Raw genomic sequence first — 11,889 nt, 5'->3', positions numbered from 1 at the left:
CACCTTATGAATACGTCGTAGAGTAGGAGTTTTATCTTCGAACCACGTTAAACGAGCGTTTGTGGTTTGCTTGCTCTTCTTGTCTTTAGATTAACTTTCTACTTGTTTTATTTTTCCGTTGCGCTAACATTCATTGTAGGAAGTTAACGATTTGGGATGATCGTCTATTCAACCCCCTTTTTAGCCGGGACACGATCCCCAACAGACCCGATATCAAATCAAGAGAAAGCACTGGTAGACCAATTCGATGCTTAGTGGTTAAAGTTCAAATAAGTTTAGAGGATCCGATGTTTGACAGGTGAGTTGACATAAACTCCTAGAGGGAGTGCAGTAAGGTCATGTCTCGATAGAGACTAACCTTAGGCGCGGATCCAACTAAAGAAATCAATGAAGGTTTCTTAGTTGAGATCAGGACATTCCTAACTGTCATACTTATGTATATTTAATATCTCTTATCTAACTTTGTTTTTTAGGATCATGACCTCTTAAACTTCAAAGGATCATAACTTTTGACTAAGGACTCTGAATCAGGCTCTGTCAAGGTCATGCATGCAGAACTTGTTGGTCCCCTAATGACCGGCTAGAGGAGGGTGAATAGCCTTGAAAATGTAAACTCAAACCTTTCTCGATTTTATAGTTTGATTAAAATAAACACTTGTACCAAAAGAATTAAGAAGCTAATTAATTAAAAGAAAGAAGCAAGAAAAGATTTACTTAGTTTGCAATCAAAGGATTGCTAATCCAAGGCAAATGAGGTTCACTATAAAGATCTCCTTTGGGTGGAGTAGGCTCTTATAACGTTGACAGCTCACACAGTAGTAGACTAGAAAGAGAAACTGTTTACAAGGGTAGTTGTTAAACTATTGAAATCAGGGCTATATTTATAGCATTGATCCGGGCGCCTGGAAGGGTTTCAGGCGCCTAGGGTGGATAAAATTTTATCTACGACGCAATGGATTGCGACAACTCAGCAAAAGATAAGTTTTATGGTCCGGGCACCTGGACCATATCTGGGTGCCCGGACCGGGCTGAACTAGCCCTCAACTAGGGTGAGAGCCCAGGGCACCCTGGCTGCCCCCGGGGGTTCGGGCACCTGGATGGTCTGGGTGCCCTGACCAGGTCTGGGCTCCCAGACTGTAGTCAACTTCAAGTTGACTTTTAATCCGGGTCCGATCGTTTGAGTAATTTCTGTCATCCGGAATTGGGCTCACCCGAACTCATCTTCTAACCTTCTTCTCGAGCAGTCTTCCGCTTCAGCTTCTCGTCCCTTGGAAGCTCCACTGCTTCCTTTTCGTCTGCCAACATACTTTTTTGCAGTATCTCGTCTCTGGATGCACCGAACCCGTCGACTCTCTCTCTCGTGTCATCCTTCTCGCTAGCTGCATCTTTCGCTCGACTTTCTATGCTCTTAAGTCCCTACACACTTAGACATAAGGTATCAAAAGATAACAAAACATAACTTGACTTGGTTGATCATATCAAAACTTCCACGGGGGTACTTACAAAACTCAGAGATCTAGGTTTGTTCAGTTAACCAAACTAGGGGAAGGGGTTCTATCAACTAATAAATAGGATCAATCAATCGATCCAGCCAGAATGACATAGATCAGATCAAAGTTTGTAAACTTAGTATAACAACTTATTCAGTTGTCTGATAAAAGTGATCAGTTGACCGATCCATAAAAGGAAATGATAGATGATCAAATTAGATCTTGCAGAAAAGGAAATCCAGAGGTTCAATTGACGGATAAACTTGATTAGTCAATTGAACATCGAAAATTAGATCGAATTGGGACAAACAAGGAAGGATGCGAAGTTCAATCGACTGATAGGATGTTCAGTCAACTAAATGGGATTTCAGTCGATCAAATGATATCTATAAAAGAATGTCTTGAGGTCCGAGTTGAACATAACTCTCTACTATGCTTCATTTTGTCCTTATTGCTTTTGCTCATGCAAGTTCTGCTATTACTACGCCAAAAGGTCATCCAACAACCTACACCTAAGATTCAATTCTTCATTGTCGGTATATTCATTGTACTTACATATGATTGTAACTACTCATCTTTTACTTGTACGATTCAATCATTTAATGGATTGCCTAACTAAAACGATCAAGGATCTACGATCCTACAATAATAAGTCATTAAATTATCATACTAGAATCCACAACATTAGAAACTTTTGACCTTTCATATGTTGCATGTTATTCACCTTTAAATCCACATTGTTACAAACTTATCTTCGATTAAGAATTTCCCTTTCAAATAGTTGACTCAAATTCTACCCCAAAATACAAATAGATTTGGAGTCTCTGCTAGCAAAAAGTTGAGACCCCCTATCACAATTCTCAATAATTAAGCTAATGGAAGAAGGCTTAACAATGCGTGTGGAACTCGATAGACGAATCAAGAGAGAAGACTGTGCACCTTCAGAATTAGTCGGACAAAATTTAAACATCTGAATTATTAAAGAGAAAAAACTCAAGAAACCTTCAAACTAGAGAAGCTGAAAAGACCATATAGAGGTTCTTACACTCTCCAACTTGTATTATGACTCGTTGCAATTTGTCATCATAGTTTGTGGAGTTTGAGATGTTGAAGCTTTCAACCTTAGTCCAAGCAATTTAATTCCGGTAGCTGATCTTGATGAGCATAGGAAACTTAGGAGTTTTAAATACCCTAAAGTTCTTCAAGATCTTATGTAGTCTAATGTTCACTTATTGGATGACTCCATTAATCTGACAAAAATCACAATCTAGTCAATTAGGTGATCCATAATTGACAAGGATAATCTTGCACTCCATTGTTCAAACCCTTTAGTCAAAAGTCTACCAAAGTTTAAACAAAAATATTATCTTTGTCCAAATCATCACGCATCTAGTCTCCTACAGATCGTTGCTAGGGAATTGATATGCTTCTAGTCATCAAAATGATTGGATAACTCCTTATATACTTACAACCTGTTTTAAGGTCACTATAAGACCTCAAACTTGATACATAACTTGGATAACTAAAGTTGGAAGACTTAAACAATCAAGTCTTAGGTAGCAAGCTCTCTATTATATATCTAAACAATTATGCATCAATATAATCTATAAGTCTTTGAAATTTCAACTCCTCAATCGTGACTGTCCACTGATGAATTATCTGAGCATCTCTAAGCCTTCAATCTCCTTCTCCATGTGAGATATTTGTTCTCAAATAACTCAAGTGTATCCTCAAATTGAGTTACTTCGCCTTGAGTTTGGACTACGTTTTCTCTTAAGTCATCTTAATTAGCACCTCTCGAATTCCTACCTTACCTCGAGTTCATTAAGGGGGTGTTTGGTTCTTTCCTAGGAATAGGAATCGGAATGAGAATTATTGTATTATGGAATGAGAATGGGTATGAGCATAAATATCACTCTTAAAAGCAATGTTTGATTAGTTGCATATTTTTTATTGGAATAAATCAAAATTTTCTTTTTTATCCTTAAAGAAAAATAAAAGAAAAAAGTAAATGTGAGAGAAAGATAAATGTGAGAGAAAAATATGATGAAAGAGAATGATGAGAGAGAAAGTATGATGAGAGCGAAAGTGTAATGAGAAAAAATGAAGAGAGAAAATGTGATGAGAGAAAATAAGAAAAGAGAATGTGATAAGAGAGAGCACGATGAGAGAAGATGAGAGAGAAAATATGATGTGAGAGAAAGTATGATGGGAGAGGATGAAGAGAGAAAAAATGTAATGAGAAAAAAATGAAGAGAGAGAGTGTGATGAGAGAGATTGAGGAGAGAGAAAATATGATGAGAGAGAAAGTATGATGAGAAAAAAAGATAACAGTGAGTGTGATGGGAGAGATTGAGGAGAGAGAAAGTATGATGAGGGAGAAAGTATGGTGAGAGAGAAAGTGTGTTGAGGAAAAAAAAAGAGGGACTGTGACAAGAAAAATTGAAGAGAGAGAAAGTGTGATGAGAACAAAAGAGAAAAGAGAGTGTGATGGGAGAGATTGAGGAGAGAGCAAGTATAATGAGAGAGAAAGTATGATCAGAAAAAAAGAAGGAAGAGAGTGCAATGGAAGAGATTGAGGAGAGAGAAAGTATGATGAGAGAGAAAGTGTAATGAGAAAAAAGAGTGTGATAGGAGAGATTAAGGAGAGAGAAAGTGTGTGATAAAATGATGAGAGAGAAAATATGATGAGAGAAAATATGATGGGAGAGAAAATATGATGAGAGAGAAGTGATATGAAAGAAAAAATAAATAAATATATTTTGATATTTGATATTAAGGAAGAAAATTTTAATTTTAGGTCAAAGGTATTTTTGGAATAAGGTAATATTTTGATTGATGAAAATAAGGTAATGACTCATTGAAGGGGAGATACATGAGAATGAGTTATTACCCAATTTCAAGGATTCATTCCTTTATTTGTATTTCTATTCCTATAATCCAAATATTAACAATGACAATTAATGATTCTCATTCCCTACTCCTATTCCCCTAAACCAAACGCCCCCTAAATTATTCTTTGATCTTAGTTAACTTTTTTTGAGTCCATAGAACTCTTTCTCAACTTGGGCTATCTACCCTTTAAAAGAACATAATCGAACTCAATCATAAAGGAGGAATTATTTTTCTTAATAACCTTCTTATTTGTCATCCTATTTTAAATAATTAGCTTTTTCCCACCCTAATAATAATAATAATAATAATAATAATAATAATAATAATAATAATAATATAGGATACAATGATTAAATATGCGACGGATAATCTATGTAATAAGGATTTGATTCCACTTGTTGGATGTGACCAAACGCCGGAGGGGTTCGAATTAAGCTTTCTAATTTTGATGATCGATGAACGGAGGACTGGTTTTAAAAAAAATAGTTGAAAACATAAATTATTTTATACCTTTCTTCTAACAGAAAGGCGAAAGAACTCTCAGGCTTCGTTTCGGGCCTTCGGCTGCAACATTCACGTCAAAACTTTAGTGTTCGACAAGGAAAGAGGAGACATTTTGGACGACCACGTCGCCTTCATCCAACAATCCCAATTCGATTTCTACGGAGGAAGAAAAGAAGAAGAAGAAGAAGAAGAAGAAAGAGTGAGAGATGCTTCAGAAATTTGCTTTGGCCTTCAAGTCTAAGACCATCGAATTCTTCGCCGAGGATGAGGAAGCGGAGGAAGACGAGGAAGCTGCAGCGGCGGTGGCTGCGGCCGACCCTGAGTCAGAGGAGATTATCACCGGCCAGCGCGTCGTCGTCCTGAAGCCAGACCCTGTCCCCCGCCCTGGCCCCCAAGCTCTCGTCGCCGCTGCTCTCGCCACTTTCTCCTCTTTTCATGACGCTTACCTCCTCCTCCAGACCGCGCAGTCGCCCTTCCTCCCCGACGACCTACGAACTGCAGACCGCGCCGCCGTCTCCCATCTCCGCCGCCTATTGGAGCTCAGGCGCACTTATCTTGAACTCGGATCGACTCCCTTCGTCCCCCTTTCCTCCCACTTGGAGGCGCAGGTGCAGGAGAACCAGGATCTACTCCGCGCCTTCGAGGCCCTCGTCAATCGCCTCCAGTCCGACATCGACGGCAAGGACGCCGAGACTGGCGTGCTTGAGAAGACGCTCGCGGAACTCAACGCGAACTGTGCGCGTCTCGCTCACCGACTCGAGCGCGCCTGTATGCCGGCGGAGGATAAGGTCGAGGCGCTGCTCACGGTTGGGGTCTTTGATTCCGTGCTCAGGGACACCTGCCGCGTCACTCATCGTTTCGCCCGCATCTGGGTGGATTCGATGAAGATTTCCGGTTGGGATCTGCGTGCCGCAGCGAATTGCATCTACCCGGACGTCAACTACGCGAAGCCAAGACATTTCCGGTACGCCCTCCTCTCCTACATCTGCTTGGGGATGTTTGGAGGCTTTGACTCCTATGACTTCTGCGAAGATGGAACCGGAGTTGAATTGAGGGACATTGATGTTACCATTCGAAGAAATGATTCTTTGCAGCAATTCATCGATCATTCCGCTCTTGATCCAATGGAGACAATGCGAGATTTTCCAGGTTGTGATTTTGCAAACTTCTGCCAGAAGAAGTATGCAAAGCTCATCCACTCAGGCATTGAATCATCTCTTTTAAGGAATTTAACTAAAAAAGACTTGTCACTGGGTTTGCTGAGCCAGTCGAGTCCCCTGTACGAACCGTTTGTGACCATGGCCAGCTCCATGTGGACGCTTCACAAGTTGGCCTGGGCATACGACCCCGTGGTGGAAATCTTTCAGGTTGCGCGGGGGACTGAGTTCTCTATGGTTTTCATGGAGAGCATTATCCGTAAGGTAAACATGATGTGCGTTGATGGCCAGAGGACTACTCGGCCAAAGGTCGGCTTTACTGTTGTTCCTGGTTTTCGAGTTGGCAAGACAGTGATCCAGTCCAGGGTTTACCTGGATGGCACAAAGCATATATTATAGTTCCATATTCTTTGCTAATGGAAATCCTATTTGTTGTTCTTGTCAAATTTCAGCTATTCCACCTCAGTGCTTAGTGGATAGATGGATTAGTGGTTTCTTTTGAACACAACTGTATGTATTTCTCAGTCTCTAGTCAATTTGATGGAATCTACCATAAATAAAAGAACTTCTATGATCTGAAAATTTAAGAGGAGCCACAAGTTAATGTGAGCGGAGTTTATTTTTCAAACCTTGGTTGATAGGTTATTAGCCAGTTGTTAGATACATATGAGATCAGTTTGATTCTGTTGACCAAATACTTGTTTGCAGAATTAGTGAACGTCAAATACCACTTTGTGCCTACAAGTCTATGCAGATTTATCTGGTTTTTGGCAAGCATATTAAGCAAGCCTTTCATTTTCACTTATTTCTTTTTTATTTCACCCTTTGGTACTTAATGAGAACACTGATGTACAGGTATGCTCAAGTCTACAATGCTTACGTCTACAATGTTTGGACTTCGATAGTTTGATATTTCAGAACTATGGCTCTACTATTACTGCATGTATATAAATATGCAGATATGCCCTCCATTCTTTTTGATATTAGGATCAATATTTATGGCCAAAATTTGTAATAAATATTTATGATAAATTTTAAGTTACAAGACAACTACAGTGTGTCTCCATCTGCTTTTGTTGTTAATTGACTTATTTGAAATGTGCTATTCATTGTTTGCAGCTTGAGACAGGTTGTTGAAACGCACCTTTCTGAGGTTGAGGCCGGATAGTCTGCATGGAGGTGGAGCAGGTATTTCCTCTCTCATTTTTTTTTTTTTGTATTGAGAAAGGTTGTTGAAAGGCAGCTTGCTGAGATTGAGGATAGATTCCTTTCTTATACCTGTCAGCATGTAGGTGAAGTAGGTATTTCCATTTTTTTCTACAAAAAACAAAAAAATCTTTTAAGATTCCTGTTTTGAAGCTGGAGGATGATGCTCAGAAATAAGGTTCATGGTTTTGAGTTTTCTTTTTAAACTTTTTCTGAAATGACAAGTGAACCCGGTTGTTAATTAGGTTCAGAATTTATGTACATGAGGATAATTTTGAACAGTGCTTTGCTACCGGTAACTTTCAACAAATATCTTCGAGATACACTAGTGAGAGAGGAACCTACTTACTCCATTGCTCTTTACCTTTCCTTGTTGGAAATGCTTTGACTACTTATCAGAATATTTTGGTGAATAACCTGATTTCAGGATATACATTAGGAGTATGGCTCTTGACTCAGAAAACAAAGATGAATTTGCACGTCCTTAACACTTGGCTATTCCTTATATCTTATTTTAAGGACCATTATGGAACGTGCCTACCAATTAGGTCTACCTGCTAGTCAAACCAGGCTTTGTCATCAATGGATGATAGATTTCTTAATCAGTACGGGAATAATTCACAGTAACTAAACATGTGTAATCAAAGATATGTTTTCTGTAACTACTTGTGTATTTTGCCACATATTGTATTTTAGTTTACATGTTGATTGTATTAGGATGAAATAACCATTGATGCTATTCATCCTCCAACCCCTACAAGAACATCTGAAACATTTTGGTCTAGATTGTATCTACAAATTTAGTAATTAGACTCTGGACCTGCTTTGTGGTAAATCTAAACTGCATTCAGCTAGGAAAATTTCTCTCTAACATCGAAGTTATGAGATCCAACCCAAATGGTAATATTTAATCCTGTCCAAAGAAAGTAGCATCTGAAACCGCCTTGACTAGAAACCAAGAAGAACAATTTGTAGTGTATCATATCAGTTTAAAATGATTTATTTAAAGCGTTCAATTCCACTGGTGCTTTAGCAGTAATTGGTTAACCCATCATACAACTAGAAGTTATGTTTACAAATATGTTTGTGTATTTGTTGCCTTTGCTCTGATCGCCCAACTGGTGCAGTAGTTCTTTCCATTTCTCAGCATTTCACAAAATGTGTGATGCAAATTAGTATGGTTTTCATTCAAATTGCGAGAGTATGCATCATGGGTTAATGTTGATGACTCAATACATTGTTTATGGTTTGTGATTTTAGCTGCTCATTAAATGGCCTTCGCATCGTACATCATTTATTAGTTGCTTATTTACTATTGTGCAAATGGTGCTTAAAATATTAGAGCCTTTGTTACAATGAAAAGCAAAAATAAGAGATACGCATGCATCTTTTGGTTAATAGTAGTAGATCTGATGAAAGACAACTTACTTGAGAACACTTTTTTTTTCTTATATCTACACGTGCAGATAATTTTAACAATGCTAAAGGTGCGACATTAAGTCCTGTATGCCGATACCGAAATACATGCAACACATTCGGTATGATTATTTTATGTTTTTTTTCCAGAACTTATAGTTGCAAGGTGTGAGATCGAATGGATCTTTATTTGAAGATGATATAGCATCTTTCATGCTTTTAAATCGTTTATAGGTATAAATTTTAATCTACTAAGATACCGTGAAAACATATAAAAAATACAGTTCAAAAGAACGTACAAGATATTCATCAAATATATAAAGTAAACATAAATATTCTAATATCTACAAAATTGCAAATAGACCAGGTCCATTCATCGTTAAACATATTATAGTAAACACATTCTAGCAATGCAACACGATCGACCTTAGGTGGCAAAAGGCACCTAAAAGGTGATTCACTCACCTCTAGTATCCCCGTCAATCCGTCCCTAGGTCAAGCCAAGACATGAGGGAGGTTATGTTCGGTCACGTCGAGTTTCAACCCCAAGACCTCATGTGGCAACACCCCATGTCTTAACCATCGCATCGCCCCGAGGGGACAACACGATCGACCTTATGATTATATGTGAGGAGGTAAATCTGGAAGCTGCAGTTGACCACTGCAAGGAGAATATTTTTCTTGACTTTGTCGAGATTCAATACCTTGTTCATTGTAACAATATTTATCCCGTATTAGCCAATTCCATCATATCCCGAGGGCGACATTTAATTTTGTTAGTAAAATTTAAAAGGGCAGTTTCATATTTTACCGATGATTATTTATACAATTAGAAACAGTCATCAATTAGACCACGTAGCAATAACTTTATCTTATATCAATCATCAATTAGACCACGTAGCAATAACTTTATCTTATATCAAATCTCATTTTTTTATTATTAGTAAAATTTAAAAAATAAAAAATAGTTTATGTTATCTAATTAGAAACAATAATAAATTATTATAATACTATTAATATACATTTTAATTATAATTTTTTAATTAAAATATCAATCATTTTTAACTTCGAGAAAAGAAAGTTTCTACACAACAGTAAAATTATTGTGTGACCTAGAGGAAATAGGTTCAAGTACTAGATATAGTCACTACGTATAATAGATTTTTTCTCGGAATCCCTCATTGATTGGAGCTTCATGAACTAAACTACCTTTTTATCAATTTTAACTTTGATAAATTATTAATAAAATTTATTTATTCAAAAATATTTAGCTAGAATATTTTGATAAATTATTAATAAAATTTATTTATCCAAAAATATTTAGTTAGAATATATTGATGGTGAATTATTTAAAAAAAGTGAAAGAAAAATAAAATTTAAGAAAGAAATACATTATTAATTTTTTTTTACTTTCAAAAGTATTTATATATATATATATATATATATATATATATATATATATATATATATATATATATATATATAAATTAAGTGTAACCAATAAATATTTTTAATTTATTAACAAAATTTAATTTTGATTAATAAATTAAAATTTTATCATTAAAAAATTTAAAATTACTAATTAAATTTTAATAAAAAATATAAAAATTATCAACTAAATCTAATTTTAATAGTAAAAAATTAAAATTATCAATTAAATCTAACACGACTAAAAAAATAAAAATGATCCAAATTTAATCTATAAAAAATTTAAAATTTTTGACAAATATAGTTTAGCTAAGTAAAAAATTAAAATTATCGATAAAAATAAATCTCAATTAAAATTTATTTTAACCATAATTTTGAATATTTAATATCTATACTCATATATTTTAAATTAATATTTATATTTAATTTATATAGGTATATATATATGTAAATTTTATAGGCTCCAATATAATAGGGGCTTTAGGCATGGGCCTTAAGCCTTGAGCCGGCCCTGAATTTGTTATATATTCCTTAAATTTGATTGGATTTGTTGGTTTAATCCTACTGCCACTCAATCCAACTCTGATTCTTACAATTCTATTTTCTCTAATCTCACTCTCTTTATAAAGCTGCACTTCTATTTATTTGTTCTAGATTTAATTCTCATTTTATCATTTTTTTTTCTACTTCATTTCTAAATTATATACGTAGGAATAAAGTAGACTGCCAAATTTGCTCATTTTATCATTCAAGTCGTGAAAAGAGAGGAGGTCAATGCTAATATGGTTTGACGCTTACTTGAAAGATGAGAGGAGGTCAATCTACCGCAATGAGCATTCGTAGTTTGTTTGGTGCACTTTTTATTGAACATTCTTTTTTTTTTATTATTAATCATTAATAGGGCATCCTATACCTCATTTTTGATAGCTGAATTATCTCTTCTTAGTCGGTTTATGAAAAGTAAATCATTTATGCATATATTTTGTAGTAGCTATGGTTTATAAATGTAATATATTGATCAGTACCTGTACATATGTTATACCAATTACGACCACTGTTGACTATTGCTAATTAGTTGAATAGGATCTTACTTGTATACATGTTGTAATTCGATTATATGATTCTAATAAAAAAGGGTTGCATGTTGTTATCTTTTTCTTATCAAATGGAGGTAAATAAATTATATATTATTATTTTTTCCTATTTTTACGTGGGTCAATGAAGGAATGTACGTGAATGAGCTAGTTAAGAAGTTTGAAACGAAGAATACTAAAGTGACATCCAATCTAATGGTACCAATTAATTTTAAGCCGTCATAGTATAGTGTTAAGGTAGATTACGTTGATAAAATGATTCAAAATTAATAATTAAGTTAGTAGGTTGATGAGGTCAATTCATGGTAGTAGTGGTATTTAGTGGTTAAAGACAAAATGTCTTTGTTCAATGTAGTTACATTAGTTGAATTAATGAGGTAGAATTATGGAGTTAGTGGTTTATTTGAGCTATGCAAATAGCTTATAAATATGCTAGGTATTTTATGAATGATCAATTGAAATTGAAATTATTGTGTTTTACTTGTCTTTTCTTGTCCTCTTATCATCCTCCTTCTTTATCTAACTGTGATATCAGGCTGTCGGATTTGATGTGTCCTAATTTACTTGCAACAACAATCAATAGAGTTTGTCAACCCCTCATCCCTAATTTCAAAGAAGAGTTCTATGAATTTTAGAATATCAAAATGAAGACTATATTTAGATTTCAAGATCTTTAGGATTTAGTAGAGAAAGACTTTG

At 35.5% G+C, this 11,889-nt stretch overlaps 1 protein-coding gene and 1 long non-coding RNA gene across 2 annotated transcripts; both read left to right on the top strand.

The window, feature by feature from the left end:
• The first annotated feature begins 4,855 nt into the window (after positions 1–4,855).
• On the top strand, positions 4,856–6,620 carry LOC122007988 (protein GRAVITROPIC IN THE LIGHT 1-like). Its single transcript, XM_042563537.1, has one exon. The coding sequence runs from the start codon at positions 5,096–5,098 to the stop codon at positions 6,443–6,445; it is 1,350 nt and encodes a 449-aa protein (XP_042419471.1). The 5' UTR covers positions 4,856–5,095; the 3' UTR covers positions 6,446–6,620.
• A 627-nt stretch (positions 6,621–7,247) lies between these two features.
• LOC122007989 lies at positions 7,248–11,231 on the top strand. The gene is made up of 3 exons (XR_006119162.1): positions 7,248–7,347; positions 8,719–8,790; positions 10,808–11,231. It is a non-coding gene; the product is annotated as an uncharacterized LOC122007989 (long non-coding RNA).
• Positions 11,232–11,889: the final 658 nt, after the last annotated feature.

Source organism: Zingiber officinale, chromosome 8A, assembly GCF_018446385.1.
Source record: "Zingiber officinale cultivar Zhangliang chromosome 8A, Zo_v1.1, whole genome shotgun sequence".
NCBI classification, from domain to species: Eukaryota; Viridiplantae; Streptophyta; class Magnoliopsida; order Zingiberales; family Zingiberaceae; genus Zingiber; species Zingiber officinale.
This window is presented reverse-complemented; position numbering and strand designations above follow the sequence as displayed.